The sequence below is a fragment of the Chiloscyllium punctatum genome, chromosome 29 (genome assembly GCF_047496795.1).
Source record: "Chiloscyllium punctatum isolate Juve2018m chromosome 29, sChiPun1.3, whole genome shotgun sequence".
Lineage (NCBI taxonomy): Eukaryota > Metazoa > Chordata > Chondrichthyes > Orectolobiformes > Hemiscylliidae > Chiloscyllium > Chiloscyllium punctatum.
Window position 1 is genome coordinate 68,080,676 of NC_092767.1, and position 21,976 is coordinate 68,102,651.

Sequence of the window (21,976 nt, forward strand, 5' to 3'; positions counted from 1 at the left end):
AGTTAAGACTTCATAAGTCCTTTACTGCCTGTAAAGTATTTTGGAACATCCTGTGGTTCTGAAAGGTGCTGTATTAACGCAAGTCTCTATTTCCTTTTGCATGTAAAATGTTAGGGAAAATTGAACTGGTCTTTTTCTAACAGCAACAAGAACTTGCATTTATAAAGCAGCCTTATCATAGTACATCCCGCCCACCACACAAGATGAAGCTCCTTCTTATGGTTCAGAGAGTGACACAACTCTCCTGCTCTAAATCGAGTGTTTTAAATGACTGCTAGGCATTTCATTGATCAAATCTGTTTTTAGACTGAGGTACTTCCACATCTCCAGTGATTGGTGAGAGAAATGAAACACATTTACAAATTATAGCTGAGAAATTAGCCATTCTACCCATCAGGTTCACGCCAATGTTTTTGCTCCTGAGGAGCTTCCTCTACGCCCCTCATCATCTGACCCCATCAGCATATGCTATTCATTTCGCCAGTGAGTATTGCTTTAGCTTCCTGTTTAATGCATCGAAAATCTTGACTACTCCATTGGGAGTGCAATCCACTCTCCCAGAACTTGGATTGGCTGAGCCCTTTGCTGTGTTTTATTAGTTAGTGAGAGATGAAACAGGACGCAGAAGCATATTAGGAGGAGCTAGTTGTTTGGAAACAGGAAGGATTGCACTTAGTCACATCTGTGAAATGCTGATGGTGAAAAATTCTGGCTGTTTGGCATGAATACATTCACTGGGTAGGATGAGACTATCTTTTCCTACTGCCCTTGGCATCTCCTTGCTGAATGGTCAGATAAAGGTGGCAGAGGCATTTCAGACCTGGCCGTAATTCGGCAATTCGGGGAATCTGCTCTCAAAATAAAATTTGTATTGTGTTTATATAGCGCCTGACACCAAGTCACATCAGGATATATAAGGGAAAACGTCTAAAAGTTTGGGGTAGATTTTAAAGAGTGTCTTAAAGGAGGAGAGATGGAGTGGTTTAAGGAGGAAAGTTCAGAGCTTGCGACTACTGATAGGCGAGGGCTGAATGGAAGGTTAAGGGTGAGAGCAAGTCTTAAGTTGGAGGATTGCAGAAATCTGGGAAAATTGTAAGGTTGGAGGAGGTTACAGACGGAGAGACAGAGATGAGGCTGTGGAGGTATTCAAATATAGGTGCACAAATTTAAAATTGTGAACTGCCAATCTGCTGTTTTTCTGTGGAATTTGGAATGGCAGCTGCCTCGGATGAGGATGTTTTGTTTTGTATAAACATGCATTATATCGAACAGCTTGGGACAATCAGCGATGATCTTATGAAATGTATTTGTGTACATAAGGTATGACATTCCAAACATTCAGTAACTGCTCCAAGTGAACTGTAACTGAATCCTGCAGCTGGTGATGGTATGCGGGCATGACTGGCATTTAGAAATTTCTGTTTTTATATGTACGTGTTAGTGTTTATGCATGCTTTTCCGAGTTTTCTGGGGTTTGGTGCTTGCATGCAGGTCCAGTATCCAATTTGCATGGTCACTGCTTAGGTTTGTGAGTACCATCATGTTTATGATGTACACGTAGTAGTGTTTGCCTGAGTTTTTAATCCGTGTTTGTGGGAAACGTCATTAATTTGATATGGAGCTGTGGGGAGAGAGTAGTGTTAGTCTGACCCATGCTATATTCCCTCTCTGAGAGTTTGATGACTCATTGCAGAGAGAGCTTTATTCTGCATGTAACCCCATTCTGTACTTCCCTGGGATGTTTGACAGAGACAACGTAGAGAAAGCTCAACATTGTAGCTAGACCTGAGAGTGTTTGAAGTGGACAGTGTAGAGGAACCTTTATTCTGTATCTAACCCTGTCCTGTACCTATCCTAGGATTGTTTGATGGGGAAAGTTTTAGAGGAAGCTAAATTTTCTGCTTTAAAAAAAGCAGAGGATACTTCAATTTAGTAAGTTTCCACTTCCTTGTATAAGTTTCCGTTAACTGTTAATTTGTATTATTTTACAGAGTCTTTTAAAAAGAAATACAGGGAGCTTTACTTTCAATTTAAAACAGTGGAGCTTTGCTCTGTATCTAACCCTAATTAATGGGATTCTCCATTCTCTGATAATTCCCCTACCTCTTTGTCTCACCTTCAAAGCTACCACCTTTCTCTCTATCTCACTTGAAACACAGACAATGTTAATTTTCTCCTCACAGCCCCCACAGCTTTTTACTTTGTGATATTTGGAGGAAGAGCTTTATCTCTGTTAAAAGCCCTGACCTGCCTGCTCCACCTAACCCCCATTGCGTCTATCCACCCCCAGTCGTATCTAGAGCCATCGACACTGGCACAAAGACTGGGCTGAGATCATTTCTGCCATGAAAGTTTACGTAACAAAGCTGGTTCAACATTTTTGGCGCACCAGTAGTCCTTTGATGTTTCTCTAATGAAATCAAATCTTCACTGAAGCATAATCAGACTAAATTTGACGCTGATACTTAAAAGAAGATATAGCAGCAGTGATCAAAGCTTGAAAGAAATACCTCTGCAAGTAGTATCTTTCACAATTACAAGGTTTTGCAAAGTGTTGCACACAGCAAAATATTTTTTGAAGTAGTCATTTAGTAGTACAGAACTCTTGTGCAATACAAATGTTGGTTTTCCTCTTGAATTGATATTCTTGCTAAGTATCCTGATGAGCGTAAGACAAATGTTTTGATAAAATGTGTTTTTTCAACAATATTCAATTTTTGAAGTGTTATACTTTAGGCATGTGGTGGGTATTAAGAAGTTTCTTAAAATAGCAGCGAATGCCCAGTAGTCAGAGATGGCTAGGGTGGGAATTCTGGAGCTTGGGGCCTAGGCAGATGAAGGATTACTCATCAATGAGGGTTGATGGAACTTGGGTAAGAGGCAAGGATTGGAGAAAGACTGCAGGACTGAAGATAAGAAGGGATGACAGCCCAGAGGGATTCGAACACAAAAATAAGAATTTGAAGTGATTCTTATTCCCCTTATTTTGAAGACCTTTCCTCCCCGAACCGTAGTGCTTGCCAACTCTTCTTGATTGGGTATTTGTACTGGCAACTGTCTGATGACGGGTGTCAGTCAGTCTTCCCGATTCAGTGACTTCTGATTCAGTTTGTGTGACTGATCAGTTTTGTCAGTAAGACTGAGTTGTGTTTCAGGGTGAAGCCCCATTCCAGCAGCACAGACCCCTACGTCCCAGTCACCCCTCCTCTCCACAACCTGTTTCCCCCACAGACTCAGTGCAGTGTGAGAGCAGGCAGACCTGTGCCACTCCAAGTAACAAAACCGTGCCGGGGCGGTCTGGTGGTGCAGAAGTAGCATCCCACCCTCTGGGTTTGAAGCTCTCGGTTTGAAATTCCACAGCTGGACTTGTTGCTCATGGAAGTAGTGTTTATGATGTGGTTCAATGGGCTGTTAATGTCCAGCAAATCCTTCCCCAAATAAATGATACAAACACAGAGAATGTTGGAGAAACTCAGCAGGTCTGGTTCATTCTGTGAGTTAATCTTCTGAGTCCAGAATGACTCATCTTCAGAACTGAAGTTGGGAATTGTATTATATAGTTTTGATAGAGGCAGAGACCATTGCAAAAGACAATAAAGGTTGCAAATGGTGGAGAAGAAAAAGAGATATAAAATGGGTCTAAATTGAGGTGTGAAAGGGAGCGAGTGGGTTCTCTCCAAACGTAAAATAACAAGACAAAAGCAAGATGAGGCAAGTAGTTCTGATTCCATGTAAGCGTCACTTCATTCTGTAACAAACCACATCCCACATTCTCTGTTCCTCGGACTCTGTGCTTTTATACATTTATTTCTGTTAGGTTGCCATGTCCTTGGCCCCATGCTCCATAAACAGCACAGCTTCTCCTCTGTTAAGATGTTCCTCAAAACCCAAACATTTCAATCATATTTGAAACTGCCTGGGGTAATAATGGGTGGCTCAGTGTTTTGTTTCTCACAGTCACAAGCCAGGTGGATATTGCACTAAATCTGGGTTCATTGTGTGAGAAAAAGATGGCGGTCTCAGGAACTGGAGTAGGCCACTCGACCTCCTTCTGGATTAGTGGTGCTGGAAGAGCACAGCAGTTCAGGTAGCATCCAAGTAGCTTCGAATTCGACGTTTCAGGCAAAATATTCCTGATGAAGGACTTTTGCCCGAAACGTCAATTTCGAAGCTACTTGGATGCTGCCTGAACTGCTGTGCTCTTCCAGCAACACTAATCCAGAATCTGGTTTCCAGCATCTGCAGTCATTGTTTTTACCACTCGACCTCCTTCGCTATTCTGTAACAATCTACCTCAACTCCACTTTGATTCCCATTTCTATATTCCCAACAGATATGGAGTTAGCCAGATATGGAGTTAACATTGTGCCTGCCATGACACTAGGCTGTCCCAAAGTGCTCCTGAGTCAATAAAAGACTTTTTAGAAGAACATCCACCGTTAGAATATCAGGAAATCTGCACAGAATGAAAGAATTGTTATGACACTGAAGGAGGCCATTCAGCCCATTGTGTCTGCACTGATTCTGTTACCTCAAGCCAATTTCCTGCCTTTTCCCCATATCCCTGAATACCATTTCTATTCAAGTTATCATCCAATGCTGCCTTGAATGCCTCAATTAAATCTGCCTACACCACATTTCCGGGCAATGCATTCCAAACCCTAACTACTGGCTGAGTGGAAAAAGAGTTTTTCACATCATCCTTGTTTTGTTTGCACATCACTTTAAATCTATGCTGTTTCATTCTTTTTTTCCTTTTATGAGTGGTAACATCTCCTTCTCTACTCTGTCCAGCTTGCTTATGATTTTGAATAATTCTGTTGAAACTCCTCTCTGTCTTCTCTCCAACAGTCCCAATTTCTTCAATCTATCTTCATAACTGAAGCTTCCCATTCCTGGAACCATTCTTGTAAACCTCTTCTGCACTTTGTCCAATGCATTCACATCTTTATCATACTGTGGCACCCGTAACTGCGCACAATACTCCAGCTGAGGACTAATGAGGATCTTCTACAAGTTCAACATCATCTCCTTGCTATTATACTCTATGCCCCTATGAGTGAGCTGAGAACACCATAGTTCTGAAGAACAGTCATATCCAACTCAAAACGTTAACTGGATTTCTCTCCACAGATATGACCAGATCTGCTGAGTTTGTCTGGTGTACTCTGTGTTTGTTTCAAATTTCCAACATTCTAAGTATTTTGAAACACAGAATCTCTGCAGTGTGGAAGCAGGCCATTCAGCCTGTTGATTCCACACTGATTCTCTGAAAAGTATCCCACTCACATCACCCAACCCTGTAACTCTTCATTTCCCATGGCTAATCCACCTAGCCTGGATACTATGGGTAATTCAGCATGGCTATCCATCTAATCTGTACATCTTTGGACTGTGGGAGGAAATCAGAGCACCCAGAGGAAACCCACGCAGATACGGGGAGAATGTGTAAACTCTACACAAAGGCTGGAATCGAACCCAGGTCCCTGGCACTGTGAGGCAGCAGTATTAACCACTGAGCCATCATACCGCTTCCTAGATTTTGCTTTTATTTGAGAACACTATCCTGTCTTAAGAATGATCTGTGCGCATATACAGCCAGGTCCCTTTGTCCTTGCAAGCCCTTTAGAATTGTGCACCCTATTTTTTTTTCAAAAATTTTAATTTTAAAAAATGCACAGTAAGATCCCAAAAGCGGCATGGTGGCTCAGTGGTTAGCATTGCTGCCTCACAGCACCAGGGTTCCAGGTTCGATTCCAGCCTTGGGCAACTGTCTGTGTGGAGTTTATACATTCTCCCCGTGTCTGCATGGGTTCCCTCCGGGTGCTCCGGTTTCCTCCCACAGTCCAAAGATGAGCAGGTCAGGTGAATTGGCCATGCTAAATTGCCCATAGTGTGAGAGCATTAGTCCGAGGGAAAAGGGTCTGGGTGGGTTACTCTTCAGAGAGTCGGTGTAGACTGGTTGGGCCAAAGGGCCTGTTTGCACACTGTACTGAATCTAATCTAATCAAGCAGCAAATGTAATAAAGGACCACATGAGTTGTGATTGACCAGAGGACAGTATCCCTACAGTGTGGAAACAGGCTATTTGGCCCAACAAGTCAGCAAAGACTCTCCAGACAGCATCCCACCCAGACGCATTCCCCTACTCTATCCCTGTAACCCTACATTTCCCATGGCTGAACCACCTAACTTGCACGTCCCTGAACACCATGGGCAATTTAGCATGGCCAATCCACCTTAACATGCACATCTTTGGACTGTGGGAGGAAGCTAGAGCACCTGGAGGAAACCCACACAGACACGGGGTGAATGTGCAAACTCCACACAAATAGTCGCCTGAGGCTGGAATTGAACCCAGGTCCCTGATGCTGTGAAGCAGCAGTGCTGACCCTTAGTAGAGGAGTGTAAAGTGAATATCCCTACTCGTTCTCCCTCATACATACAACTGGAAGTGTAGATAGGATCATAGTTACATTAACACAGATGCTGGAGACCTGAAATTTAAAAAAAAGCTGGAGAAACTCAGAAGGTCTGGCAGTATCTGTGGAGTGAGAAATAGAATTAATATTTCAAGGCTGATGTCATTCTTCGGAACTGAGCCACAAGACGTGGCCAGAGCTGCAGGGTTTTTCCTGCATTTGCTGTGTTAATCCTAGTTTAACGCCTTATTTTTGGGTGAAATACTTTGGGACACAGTATTTAAGTAATTTGAGATGTGTAATTTGTGGAGAGTGCACAGAGGAGGAACAGGTAATTTTGGAACAAACTTTCCCAAAAGTTCCCCTCCACTGGGACTTTTCCCACCTCACGTCTTCTGTTTTTTGTCGACTGATTGCTAAATTGTATGATCACTGAGCCGTTTATCACGTGGCCATCAGTACAGGAGAACAGCAGCTCGGTTGACCTTGTCCTGCAAATTCCAAAGTTGCTTTGAAGTCACTGATGAGTCACATTATCTGAATTAACTGGAGGATGTTTGTGGATGGATTTGCTGAAACAAAGACAGTCCATGAGGAGATTACAGTTCAGCGCTTGAAGGAATTCATGCTGCTTGATATTCTGCCCACCCACAATGAGGAGTTCCCCAAGAATTCAGACCATCAACGCTGACTGTTCCTTAATGATCAGGGAGCTTTCCCCTACCGATTTCCTCATCTGTTGTCTGGGCACACACACTTGCTTGGTTACGATTCCACCTGCCTTTCTGGCATCTTGCCCATTTGAGATTTAGGAGCAGGAATTGGTCCAGCAGTGTCTCAGGTCTGCTCTGTTATTGATGAGATCTTGGCTAACCTATCTATTCATATTTACCTGTGATTTCCCTAAGAGTCCATTGGTTTCTCCTGCCATTTATTTTGCTTTAAAAATGTATACAAACTACCATATAGATATTTTCTAAATAATCTTCTCAGAAATGGTATTATGTACTTCAAGGGCAGGTGGGGTTTAAACCGAGGGCCTCTTGGCTCAGAGGCATGGACACTACTGCTCTGCCACAAGGGCCCCTCCATCGGACACAAAAACTGCAGACAAAAACTTGAGTCTGCTCCTTTCTCCATGAAACATCCATGCGCACAGCTTGCCCAGAACTGGTTATACAGCTCTGGCAGATTTTTCTTTCTTCTCCTAGTCCCAGGGCACAGAATGAAAATGGAATTCCTTCCCCCCCCCGCCACCTCCTTGGTTGGGTCGTGCTTTCAGCATTGGGTCACAGGATTGTGGGTCCAGAATCCAATGTGACACTCTAGTACTCCATTGTCAGAGGTGCTGCCCTTTGGTTGATGTATCAAACTGAAGGCCCCATTTCAGCTGATTGTCAAACTGTACAACTTTGGGGATGTAAAGTGAAACAGAATTATGCTGAGCAATATTTACCCATCAACTGACATTCCTAAAACTGTTTATCACTTTGCTGTTTGTTGGATCTTGCTGTGCACAAATCAATTGCTACAGGTTCTACATCACAACAGTGAGTATCTGCCAAATGTGGCTTCGCTGGCTGCTTGTAAAGTGTTTTGGATGGTTTGAAAGGCAAAGTGTCTGTGTGTTATTTGCTTATGTTTATTTGGAAAAGGATATCATTGTGTTAGAAGCAGTGTAGAGGAAGTTCTCTCAGCTCAGTCTTGGGATGAAGGGATTATCTTGTGGAAAAGGTTTGCAGATTGGACCTTTATCTGATGGAGTTTTGAAGAGCGAGATGACCCTGAGGAGACTCGCTAGGATGGACATTAAGAGGATCCCCTTGTGAGAGAGACTGGAACAAAGGAATCACCATTTACAAGGAAGAGGCCCTCACTTTTTTAAAATGAAGATGAAGAGAGATTCCTTTGCATCAGAGGATTGTCTGTCTGTGGAACTCTCTTCCCCGGACAGCAGTGGAGGCTGTGTCATTGAATTTATTCAAGGCTGAGATAGATTTTTGATAGACAATGAGGGCAAGGGTTATGGTGGGGATGCAGACAGGAAGGTGGAGCTGAGAGCACAACCAGATCAGCTATGATCTTATTGAATGGTAGAGAGGGCTCAATGGGCCAAGTGACCTCTTCCTCATCTTATCTGCAATGTTCTTACCTCCTCAAACTCTGCTAAATTAAATAAGTCAGGACAGACTACAGATTTGGCATGGGAAGGGCTTTGAAATGCTGACCTCAAACCCATGCTGTGAATGGGTGTTCCTCTTGAAATGTATAGATTAATGAAAACTGATCTAGAAAAATCATGAGAATTAACAGTCCAAGAGGAGGTATAAAGGCATCTTTGTAAAATTGCCTGGAGTCATTGGCCAATGTGGAATACATAAGTATTTGTATTGTATGGCAGGAAATTTTAACTTTGGGAAGTTGTGGTGGGGTGGGGGGGTTGGGGGGGGGGGGCGGCAGGGGGAAGCGGGGGAGCGGCGGTGGTGGAGTGGTGCAATTCCTAATCAGCAAATTCTCTTGGAATTTTCTGTTTGTGTTCTGCGGCCAGTCAAAAACAGGAGGACAATGAATCAGCTGGTAAATGAGTGACAACTTCTGGGTTTTATTTCTGAAAACTTCTCCTGTTTGCTACTACAGGGGAAGTAGATCATTTTGGGAAATTGCATAGTAGCAACAACAATAGCTTGCATTTGTATAGTGGCCCAACAAGCTGCACAGGAGTAATTATTAATTAAAATTTGACACAATGTCAACCTTGGCATGTACCATATACACATCTCTCTCCCTAACTGCCAGATCTCTCTTGTCCCCTCTACTGCTGATGTCTGGTCATACTGCTTGTATGGCATCCATTGTTGAACAAACAGGAATTCTTTTGGGTCCCACCCCACATTAGATGAGGAAGAGGTGGGGTAAAGGATTTTCTTTTGGCCAGTCTCCTATCTTCCATAATATTGACAACATCAAAAACTCGAAGGACCATGTCCTAATTTGGCCGCTACAAATCCTTTCACCTGCCACCCCTCTAGTCACTGACCTGCCTTGGTTTCTGGAGTTGCAAGGGCTCAACTTCAGAAAGTTATCACCCTCGTCTTCAAATCTCTGCATCGTCTCAGTGCTTCTCTTCTTTGCCTGTAGCATCCTCTAGTGCAAGCACCCTCCGGCGTCTTGCATACTCCTGCTTTCCATCATTCGTTCAATTGGTGGCCCTGCCTTCAACGGCTGAGGGAATAAGGTCTGGAAGTCCACCTCTTTGGAGATGCCCCAAAAAATAGAACAACTGCTGCCTGCCTTAAGAATAACTTTCATGGCTCAGTGTCTAAAACTATGTTTGCTAATGCTGCTGTGTAATGTCTTGGGATGTTTCACTAGGTCACTGGTCTAGATATTTTCTAATCAACCTGTTCAGAGACACTTCCAAAACAAATGGGACTTAAATCTGGGCTTTCTATCCAAGGATATGTTACAGACACTAACATGGTGCAAAAGGGCTCTTGGTACACACTAATTTTTATTTATTCATTAATGGGATGTGGGTGTACCTGGCTGCACAGCATTTATTACCTATCCCTAATTGTCTCAAGGGCAGTTAAGAGTCAAGCACACTGCTATGGGTCTAGAGTCATATGTAGGTCAGACCAAGTAAGGATGACAGATTTTATTCCCCAAAAGAACATTAGTGAACCATAGGGCTTTATCCTGACAATTGGCAATGGTTTCATGGTCATCAATAAGTTCTTATTTCCAGATTATTATTGGATTCAAATTCCACAATCTGCACTGCAGGATTCCAACCAGGTCCTCAGAAAATTACTTGGGTCTCTTGATTAATAGTCTAGCAACAATATCACTGGGCCATCACCTATCTGATACCTATCTCAGCTGTGATTATTTAAGGATACTGAAGTGAGCTTCAATAATGCTGGTTATGACAGATGTCATCAATAGTTGAAAAAATCCATCTCACTCCACTAATGGCTTTTTGAGGGTACTAATTTACTGTGCTTACCCAGTCCGGTCTATACATGATTCCAGACCTGCAAAAATGTGGGTGACTCTTGTCTGCCCTGTGAAATGGTCAAGTAAGTGACTCAGTACAAGAGGCCCCCTCTCCACTTTGAAAGCCATCTGTACCATTCAACATGATCATGACTGATCCTCTGTCACAATACATTTCCATCCCATGCCCATATACCTTGAATCCTCAAGAGATCAAAGAGCTATCTATTCCCACATTTATATGCTCAACGCTGGAGAATTTAGCATGGCCAATTCAACTGACCTACACGTCTTTGGATTGTGGGAGGAAACCCACACAGACACGGGCAAATGTGCAAACTCCACACAGACAGTTGACGAGGCGGGAATCGAACGTGTGTCCCTGGCACTGTGAGGCAGCAGTGCTAACCACTGTGCCACTTGCTTGACCATTTCACAGGGCAGTCAAGAGTCACCCACATTTTTGCAGGTCTGGAGTCATGTATAGACCGGACTGGGTAAGCACAGTAAATTAGTACCCTCAAAAGCCGTTAGTGGAGTGAGTTGGATTTTTTTCAACCATCGATGACAGCTGTCATAATCAGCATTATTTAAGCTTGCTTTAAATCCCAAATTTATTCATGGAATTTAAATTCCATCAGCTGCTGTGGTGGGATTTGAACCCAAGTTCCAGAGCTTGAGTGTCTAGGTAACCAGTCCAGTGACATTGCCATCATCTCTCCTTCTGAGATTATAGCCTCCCTGTCTCCTGTTCCAGATCTCCCAGCCATAAGGGAACAACACCTTAGTGCCTACCCTGTCAAGTACCTTAAGAATCCTTGTTGCATGGGCTCATGTGGAGGATGAAGACTGTCACAGACCAGCTGGGCATTGGCTTCACCATGAGTTGTAAATTTGAAGTTATTCTCCATAGTCATGTCCTCAGAGGAGATTTGGGGATTGAGAAACTTGTGTTTTTTCTAATTGAGCTGTCATAACGTGACTGGAGTGTTTAACCATTGGGTATTTCCATTTCTGATCCTCACAACAACTCATTGTTCCCTGCTTTCATTGCCTTGCCAGCAGACGTGTGAGAGAAATGTGCCCTGAGTATTCAGGCTCTCGAGCCACACACAGCTGGGCCTCTCAAAGTTATCATACGGTTACTCTGCTTCCTGTTTCAAAGAGGGGGCTAAAAAAGAAACAGCACTTGGTTTATCATCCACAGCTATTCCCCTTTCACTGAGTGTTCGGAAGCACAGGAAACAAGGCTTTCAATTCGAATGTGCAGTACACAGAGAGAGGCCTTTTGCTCGACAATGCTAATGTTGGGGCCTCTCCCACAAAAGCCATCCAACTCATTCTTCAATATTTTGTTTTCAAGTTAGCACATAAATGAGGAGAGCATGTCAGAGGTTTTTACAAATTAGTAGGTATAGGCTACTTGATTGCTTGAAACCGCTCAGCTGTTCAATAGGATCCGAGCTGATCTGATTACTCCACGTTCCCACCTACCCCCAATAACCTTTCACCCCCTGCTTATCAATAATGTGCCCATGTTTGCCTTAAAAGTATTCAGAGTTTGCTTCTATTGTTTTGTGGAAAAGAGATCCAACAATCCTCTGTGAGAAAGTAATTTACATTTCTGTTTTAATTTGGTGACCCCTTATTTTCAAAACAGTGACCCCTAGTTCTATATCCTCTCATAAGTGGAAACATCTTTCCAAATCCACAATATTGATGTATGAACAGCAGGGTTTCCTGAAGTGGGGGTCAGGATCTCGAGTGGAGCCTTGAGCTCTAAGGTAGTATTGTTCACTATGGAATTCTGGCTCTGTTATTAGAGCTGTAACAGCTCCCGAATCTCGCTTTGGCAGGGTCCAAACCCCATTCTCACAAATTCCACTCACAGCCACTTATTGAATATCTAACCCTTTGTTGTACTTCTCCTGGGAGTGTTTGATGGGGACAGTGTAGAGGCAGCTTCACTTAAAATTTAAAGGTGGAGAAGGAGCTTTACTCTGGATCTAATATTATGTTGTACCCGTCCTGGGAGTGTTTAATGGTAACAGTATAGGGATAGTTTTACACTGTATCTAACCCCCATGCTGTATCTGTCTTGGGAGTGTTTGATGGGGACAGTGTAGAAGAAGCTTCACGCTGTAACAAACTGTGAGCTATACCTAGACTGCTCCACCTGGACAAGATTTGTGTTTCCACCGGTTATTTAACCTATTATATTGAATGGGCAACATAGCGACAGATATGTTATTATTTGGATATTTTACTGACCTTCTCACTGTGCTTTCATGTAGATGCTGACTCCTTTCACAAAATCTACAAGTTCAACATTTCGTTGAATATTTCCAGTGAATCCTCCCTGCACCGAGCTGAGTTCCGACTGTATCGAATGCCCCGGGATGTAGCAGATGTTTCAGAACAGCGGGTGGAACTTTATCAGGTAAATCCCAGGGATGTTCGCGCGTGCTGTACAGGAATCATGGAAAGTCTGTCATCTCTGTTTACTGTGCCGTGAACATGAAACATTGTCAGGGTCAGCACTGCAGTGGAAGCAGTAAATACTGTAGTGGAGTGAGTGACTACCTTTCACTGTCAGTGTGTTGTGTAGGAGTTGACATTGGACACTCAAGTGCTGTATGCACCGGACAGGAGCAAGTCAGACCTGCTTACCTGCTGCGTGTTGTACAGGGTCAGGAGCTGTTGGAGTGGTATTGTCATTGGAGTGCTGATCCAGAGGCCCAGGCTGAAGCTTTTGCGGGTGGTGGTGGGGGAGGTGAAGAACATGGATTCAAAACCCATCACAACAGCTGGTGGAATTTAAATTCACTTCTTAAATTTGGAAGCAAAAACCATGATCCTATAGAATGCTGGAGCAGGCTCCAGGGGCCGAATGGCCTACTCCTGCTCCGACATCTCTCATGATTGTGGTCCTAATAATATCTGTGAAACAATCCTTGGTTGTGTGGTTCACTAATGTTCTTCAGGGAAGGAAATCTGCTGCCGAGCTGGCCTACATGTGACTCCAGATGCAGAGCAACATGGTTGAGTCTTAACTACAGGCTAGCAAGCCATTCAGCTGAGAGGTGGGCAACAAAGCTGGCCTTGTTGATGAAGCCTGCATCCAATCAAAGAATACAGAGGAAGAAAGCTGACAGACAGTCATATATGGAGCATATTGTGTCAGATGATAGTGAGTCAAGGTTAATAAACAAGAAATACATCAGTGGTTTGCCTTTAAATCACATTTAAAATGGTGTGCAAATGAAGGAAGAGTTAAGTTTAAAAAAATATTTTTGCACAGCATATAGTTAGACTATGCAATGCACTGCCTGGAAATGTGGTGGAGGCAGATTCAATTGAGGCATTCAAGACAGCACTGGATGATTACTTGGATAAAAATAATGTGCAAAGGTGTGGTGGGGGATAAAGCAGGAGATTGGCATTAGAGTCTAGAGATGTATAGCATGGGAACAGCTTCTTCGGTCCAACTCATCCATGCCGACCAGATATCCTAAATTAATCTAGTCCCATTTGGCCCATATCCCTCTAAACCCTTTCTATCCAAATACTCATCCAGATACCTTGTAATTATTATAATTAAACCAGCCTCCACCACTTGCTCTGTCCGCTCATTCCATATACGCAGCACTCTCTGTGTAAAAAAAAAAGTTGCCCCTTAGGTCACTTTTATATATTCCCCCTCTCACCTCTAGCTTGGAGTCTCCTACCTTGGGGAAAAGGCCTTGGTTATTCACCATATCCATGCCCTTCATAGGTAATGATGCTCATTTAACAATCAGTTGCAGGCACTTTGGGCTGAATGGCTTCCTTTTGCACTGTAATACTTGTGTGATTTTGTGAATTGTTTGTTTCTCCTGCTAGGTGCTCTGCAGGAGCTCACACTTGGGCTATACTATATCAGACAGAGCGAATTGTTCTCTTACTTTCATTGTGTGATTTTACACAGAGATGCTGACAGTGAGGTGTACATACACTTGGCAATGAATTTTCCGCTGCCCCTGGCTATTGCTACTCATCACTCAGGTTCCAATAGAGGATTATTATCTGAGTCACAGTTTGTCTTATTTACCTTCTGAGTGATGTAATGATCCCTAGGACCTTCTATTCAGTTCTCTCTGCGTTGAGAACGCTGAATGAGGGACAGGTTGGAACCTGACCAGAGCCTGATGAACGAGGGGCCTCCTCTATGCTGTCAGACCCATGTGTTGCACTCTCAATAGCTACTCTCAACTGCTGCCGAATCTGGCAATAGTGTTCCACCTCACGCTGGTTTAGTCTTTGGGAGCGGCTGACTAGCTAACAGAACACAGAATATAGAATATAGAACATTATAGTGCAGTACAGGCCCTTCGGCCCTCGATCTTGCCCTGACCTGTGAAACCAATCTGAAGCCCATCTAACTTACACTATTCCATTCTCATCCAAATACCTATCCAATGACCATGTAAATGCCATTAAAGTTGGAGAGTCTACTCCTGTTGCAGGCAGTGTGTTCCATGCCCCCACCACTCTGAGTAAAGAAACTACCTCTGACATGTGTCCAATATCTATCACCCCTCAATTTAAAGCTATGTCCCTTCGTGCTAGCCATCACCACTGTTCAACCTATCTAACCCTCTGATTATCTTATATTTCTCAATTAAGTCACCTCTCAACCTTCTTCTCTCTAATGAAAACAATCACAATTCCCTCAGCCTTTCCTCGTAAGACTTCCCTCCATACCAGATTAGTGGTGCTGGAAGAGCACAGCAGTTCAGGCAGCATCCAACGAGCAGCGAAATCGACGTTTCGGGCAAAAGCCCTCCTGATGAAGGGCTTTTGCCCGAAACATCGATTTCGCTGCTCGTTGGATGCTGCCTGAACTGATGTGCTCTTCCAACACCACTAATCCAGTATTTGGTTTCCAGCATCTGCAGTTATTGTTTTTACCTTCCCTCCATACCAGGCAACACCCTCGTAAATCTCCTCTGAACCCTTTCCAAAGCTTCCACATTCTTCCTATCATGCAGTGACCAGAACTGTACACAATACTCCAAATGTGGCTGCACCAGAGTTTTGTATAGCTGCAGCATGATCTCACACTTTGAAACTCATTTCCTCTACCAATAAAAGCTAACTCACCGTATGCTTTCTTAACAACCTATCAACCTGAGTGGCAACTTTCAAGGATCTATGTACCTGGACACCGAGATGTCTCTGTTCATCTACAGTGCCAAGAATCTTACCACTAGCCCAGTGCTCTTTCTTCCTGTTGCTCCTTCCAAAGTGAATCACTTCACACTTTGCCACATTAAACTCCGTTTGCTATATCTCAGCTCACTTCTGCAGCTTATCTATGAACCTCTGTAACCTGCGACATCCTTCAGCACTATCCACAACTTCACCGACCTTAGTATCATCTGCAAATTTACTAACCCATTCTTCTATGCTCTCATCCATGTCACTTATATAAATGACAACAGCAGTGGACCCAAAACAGATCCTTGTAGTACCCCACTAGTAACTGAACTCCAGGATGAATATTTCCCATCAATCACCACCTTCTTTCAGCTGGCTAATATCTGAATCAGTTAAATCACCCTCAATCCCATGCCTCCATATTTTGTGCAATAGCCTACTCTGGGGAACCTTATCAAACCCCTGACTGACATCCACATACACCACATCAACCGCTTTACCTTTAATAAGGGCTTACAGATTGGCCTGTTTCTACATGGGGCATGGGGTTTTATCCAGTCTTCCCAAAGCTGGCAGAGGATTGAATGCTCATGGTATTTGCTCTCTACCTTTGTCAGTGCACTTTGTACCTGTGGCTGCTTCAGTTTCCAGCAACGGGCCCTGTGATTAGAATCTCATAAGCAAGCAATGAGGCCAACTTGTTCGTGGTTACATTGAAATTTGGTTTCAAAGGGAATGAAACCAAACAGTATCAAGATCAGGGACAGGCCCATAGGCTCTGTGACCTTTTCTGTACCAGGTATCTTAAACAGCAGGAGCGGCTGTTGCCTTTTGATCTCTGAGACTCAGCTTCAAATGCATTGTTTGCCCATTGGGTCATTTGGAAGTTCAGTTTTTCTCTGCTGGGAAAGTGCAGATGCTGAAGAAGCCACCGTGGAGGAAACGTGTTCATTTAAACACAGAAACATAGTATTGGGAGCAATTGGAGCCAGTGGCCCTTTGAGCCTGCTCAACCGTTATATATGATTATGGCTAATCATACAACTCAGTATCCTGTTCCTGTTTTCTCCCAGTAACCTTTGAACCCTTTAGCTGTAAGAAATATACTTAACTCATTCTTAAAAATATTCAATGTTTGGCATCAACTACTTTCTGTGGCAGAGAATTCCACAGGCTCCCCACTCTCTGGATGAAGGAATTTCTCCTCATTTCAGTCCGAAATGGCTTACTCCATAACCTCAGACTACGACCCTGGTTCTGGACTCCCCAGTCATCGGAAACATCCTTCCTGCCTTTACCTGTCTAGTCCTGTTAGGATTTTGTAGGTTTCTATGAATCCCCTTCCTCCCCCAGAGGAAATGAATATAGTCCTAATTGAGAGGACAGGAGCCCGTTAACAGAGCTCTTCATGATATTCAAAAGCACGTTTGTGGCCAACTAAATACTTTTGATGCATATCCCCTGTTGTCATGACATGACATGTGATTTGGTCATAGCAAGATCCCACAATCAGCATTGTGGTAATGACTAGATCACCAATTTTGCTTTTGATGTTGGATGAAGCCATGACCCTTGAGAGGCCTTCCCTGGTCACCCTCAGAGTACCGTCACAGGATTTTTCTTTATGCCCACTTCAGATGGCCAACTTTGTGTTGATTCAATAGCATATCTGAAAGACAGGCCTCCAACAGCGCAGTGCTGACTATGCCTGACTCAGGTTTTGTGCTCAGGTCATGACATTCTGGCTCCCATTACAGATGCTACCTGCTGAACTGCAGCTACAGGACTATGTCGTGGGATGTTTGAGGGTTATAGTGAGGAGGAAAATTGGCAGACCCACCATCAGAATTGACCTGTGCCATTCCTTGCATGTGATGATGGTGCACATCACAATATTGCAAATATCTGGTGCCCATGGTGCGGAGGTGACAGGCTGCAATATTTACTCAGGATTGGAGGGGATGGATGGGGGGAGTTCTTAATGAGATCACCAAATGAAAGGACTTTTGAAGCAAATTTCAAAGTCCAAGACCCAGTGTGTCCATACAAAACACTCATCCACTGTGCCTCCAATATATACAGGATAACTGGCAGACACAAGCCCTAGTCTTAGCCATCTCCAACCCTTAGGTGGGGAGGCTCCGCGCCCAAGTTCTATTTATAACCTACACAGCACGTCTTGTTAGAATGTGTTCCATGCGCTGTCAGCAATCCCAGAACCATCAGTGTGTCCTCTACAATCCCTCTTGACTTCAGTCGAGCTTCTGTTGATATGGAGAAGCTTTGCACAGAAGCTGTTGGCAAGCATTCCATCTTGGAACAGACTGGGCTTACAAACTGCAAATGTCAATCCAGGAGGGAGATTCCAGGTTTAATCACTTGGCCCATACAAAGTTAGCTGGATCCCAGCTGGGAACAACGCAAGCTGTTTTCATTCATGGATTTAATGCATCACAAAAGACATTTGTTGTGTCTGTGCCAGCCCTTTTGAGAAAGTTATCCAATTTGTACCAATCCCCTCATAAAGCCTGGAAATTATTTTCCCACTTTTTCATGCATTTATCCAATTCCCTTTTGAAAGTTATGTTGAAAGTCCTTGTACATCACTCTCTCAGATCTGTAATCTGGATCACAGCAATCCGCTCTAGCAAAACATTTCTCCTCATTTCTTCTCCAATGCTTTTGTCAATGGTCTTAACTTTCTGTCTACTACTTGGAACATAGGAATGGGCACTTATCCCCTTGACCCTGCTCCGCCATTCAACTAGATCATTTTAAAAATATTTATATGCAGTTGTGGTATCGCTGATTGGGCTAGCATTTATTACCCTTGAAAAGATGGTGGTGAGCTGCCTTCATGAACTGCTGCAGTCCTTGTGTAAATGTTGGTTAGTGGTACATAGAACATAGAACATTACAGCGCAGTACAGGCCCTTCGGCCCTCTGTTGCGCTGACCTGTCATACCAATCTGAATACTGGATTAGTGGTGCTGAAAGAGCACAGCAGTTTAGGCAGCATCCAACGAGCAGCGAAATCGACGTTTCGGGCAAAAGCCCTTCATGAAGCCCATCTAATTTACACTATTCCATGTAGGTCCATATGCTTGTCCAGTGACGACTTAAATGTACTTAAAGTTGGCGAATCTACTCCCATTGCAGGCAATGGTTCGATGTGGATGATTACAATGATCTTGAGTGTTTGCATCAGATCTAGATGCAGGTCCTTAGAATTGTAGAAGATTTGGAAAGACTTCAGTCCGACACCACATTTCGTTCGGCACAGACATAAATATTACGGGAATAAATCATCCCCATTATTAGTCCCAGCTTCATTCCTAAAATATTAGCCTTGAATCATGAAACAGAAAATTTCAAACACATTTTTGATCATAAATAATTTCATCCACTTTTTATCCGGGAGAAAATGGCAGCTCATTCTGTACTTTGTGCCTAGGGTGTGAAGTTATCAGAATTGAGAACATTTACAAGCAGTCCCTGATTTACGAACACCCGACTTCAGAATGCACATACTTATGAACTTGATCCCTTACAAGGGTATATTAATTAATTATAAAGATCCAACATGTGAACATTTCCTCAAATGCATGAATGGCTATTTTATACCATTTTGTATTGTGTTCCAACTTGTGTAAACTTGACTTGCGAGCAGACCTAGAAATGGAACCCATTCGCCACACGGGGATTGCCTGTAGATGAATGGGCAGGAGAAGTGGGTGAGAAGCGATGTGCAGGAAGTTTGCCGCACAGAATCACAGTGCAATTCTTGATCAGAATAGAGATCATTTTCCTGTCAAAGTGGCTAGAATTGCTCCAACCCCCAGAATTTGTATTGCTGTCCTGCATTTACTGTATTTAGCTAGAGTAAATGATTAAGAAAGCATATGGGAAACTTGTCTTTACTACCTGAGACATAGAGTTTAAGAACAGGAAGGTTATGCTGGAAGTACTGCATATAAAATGTTGAACATGCTACAGCTAGAGTATTGTCTGCAGTCCTGGAATCCATATTGTATGAAGGATGTAATTGCGCTGGAGAGGGTGCAGAGGAGAACTACCAGAATGTTCCTGGGTTGGAGAGTTTCAGTTATGAAGAAAGTTTGGACAAACTGGGGCTGTTTTTCTTAGAGTAGGGGAGATTGAGGAGGTGCATGATTTGAGATGTATAAAATTATGAAGTGCATAGACAGAGTAGACAGCAAGAAACTTTTCCCTTGGTGGAGGGATCAATGACCAGGGCTATAGCAGGAGACTTAGAGGGGATGTGAGGAAAATGGTTTCATCCAGAGTGTGGTGGGTATGTGAAGTTCACTGCCTGTAACGGCGGTACAGGTAGAAAGCCTCCTAACACTTAAGTATTTAAATGTGCCCTTGCAATGCCAAAGCATACAAGGCTATAAACCTATAGCTGGAAAATTGGAATAGAATATTAGGTGGTTCTTTTTTGACCAGCACAGATTTGAAGGGGTGAAGGGCCTTTTTCTATGCTGTCGATCTCTAAGACTAAATAAGCCCTAATCAGGAAAGATTGCTGCAGTTTCAGTCATGAACCCCGTTTACTGTAGTCCACATTGCAATCTGCAAAATCTATTTAAAAGGCAGCTATGTCATTTCCTTTTTAGCATTTTGTTTGCTGAGTGAAAGATTGCATTCACTGGAATATAGACTGCTGCGAGCATTCAAAGGGCACCCAGGATCTGGAAATGGATCTTTGAATCTTGACACTGCTTTACAGAACTCTCCAGTATTGTGCAACCCCAGCAGTTGCCATGAAAACATAAAACATTGTCAGTGGCCATTCATCCTCTGAAGCTTATTCCATCATTCAATTAGATCATGCCTGATATGTATCGTAACTCATCTACCCAACTTGGCTGTTACTCTTAAATGCCCTTCCCTGGATGAAATTAGAAACCACGGATGTCTAAGTATTAGAATATATTTACTTAAGTAATTACAGCTCCAAAGGAAGTCATTTAAGATGGTCTCTGTGAGCCAAATTTCCTCCTTCTGGGCCCTAATGAGTACGTCCAGAAATTGTTGGGTAAAAACCCCATATGCAAAAAATCCATGACATTGGAAGTCTTTTTAAATCTACTGATAGCAAATATTATTAAAATAAGGTGGGGAAACTGTCGAAAGCAACCACAATTGCAAGAATTCTTCACTCAGCATTGCAACTGCTGATAACTTCATCATCCTTAACCAGTTCCAAATGCATCAAGCATAATACTGTGAGTATGAGTTTGAACAAAATAGAAGTGGCATTTCTCATTCTGTGCAACCACAAAGGAAGCTGGTGCACATTTAGTCTTGTTACTGTAAATGACCTGGAGAGGCGCGCTCAGCACTGCAGCACATATTTGTGGCATTTCCTTTGTAACATCCCTCTGTATGTCATGCGATGGTGTAACCCACCAGCATTAACATCACAGAGGGTTGTGAGTCAGTCATTCTGCTGTTAAGTTTTTGCATTTAGAATCTAAGTACAGGGAAGACTCAGAACCATGAGTTAAGGTTGAGGAAATTAGAAAGCAAAGGCTTGTGAGCGTATATTCATTTTGGTGATGGTCTTTGATGGATAATTGCCCAGAATTTATATTTCTTTCAAGAGCTCCATGGGTTCTACTGCTATCCAAGAAGTCCATAGGGCTCTGGTTTAATGCCTCACCTGATAGACTGAACCTGTGACAGTGATTGCACACACTTCGCATTACGGTGGAATGTCTCAGCCCAGATGTTATCTATTAACCCAAGAAAGAAGGGTAGTCCAGAGACCTTTACAGACAGAATTGCAGGATAACTTTCCAGGGCAGGAATTGGGAGTGACTGTGTGGGAGCATTTGAGGCACAGTTGGATGGGGTTTCAGAGAGGGAATGGATGGAGGAATTTGTCATCCCAGGCTGTGACACTGAGGACAACACTGTCACCTCTCAGTCACAGGTCAATGAGTCAGGTCCTGCCTCAAAGACATGAGCATATCATCTAACTGGACATTCCAGCGTAATTGAAAAGAAAAATTTGCATTTGTATAGCTACATACATGACCACTAGACATATCAAAGCACTTTGCAACTACTTTGAAGCATAGTTGCCATTAGATTAGATTTCCTACAGTGTGAAAACAGGCCCTTCGGCCCAACAAGTCCACACCAACCTTCCGAAGACTAACCCACCCAGACCCATTTCCCTCTGACTAATGCACCTAACACCATGGGCAATTTGGCATGACCAATTCACCTGACCTGCACATCTTTGGACTGTGGGAGGAAACCAGAGCACCCGGAAGAAACCCATGCAGACACGGGGAGAACATGCAAACTCCACACAGACAGTC

At 43.3% G+C, this 21,976-nt stretch overlaps 1 protein-coding gene across 1 annotated transcript in view; it reads left to right on the forward strand.

Annotated features, from left to right (window-relative positions):
• LOC140454512 (transforming growth factor beta-3 proprotein-like) overlaps window positions 1-21,976 on the forward strand; it is a 47,003-nt gene that overhangs the window by 5,496 nt on the left and 19,531 nt on the right. Inside the window, exon 2 of the mRNA XM_072549314.1 lies at window positions 12,716-12,861. Coding sequence (XP_072405415.1) covers window positions 12,716-12,861 — 146 coding nt within the window. The remainder of the gene's footprint in view (window positions 1-12,715; window positions 12,862-21,976) is intronic.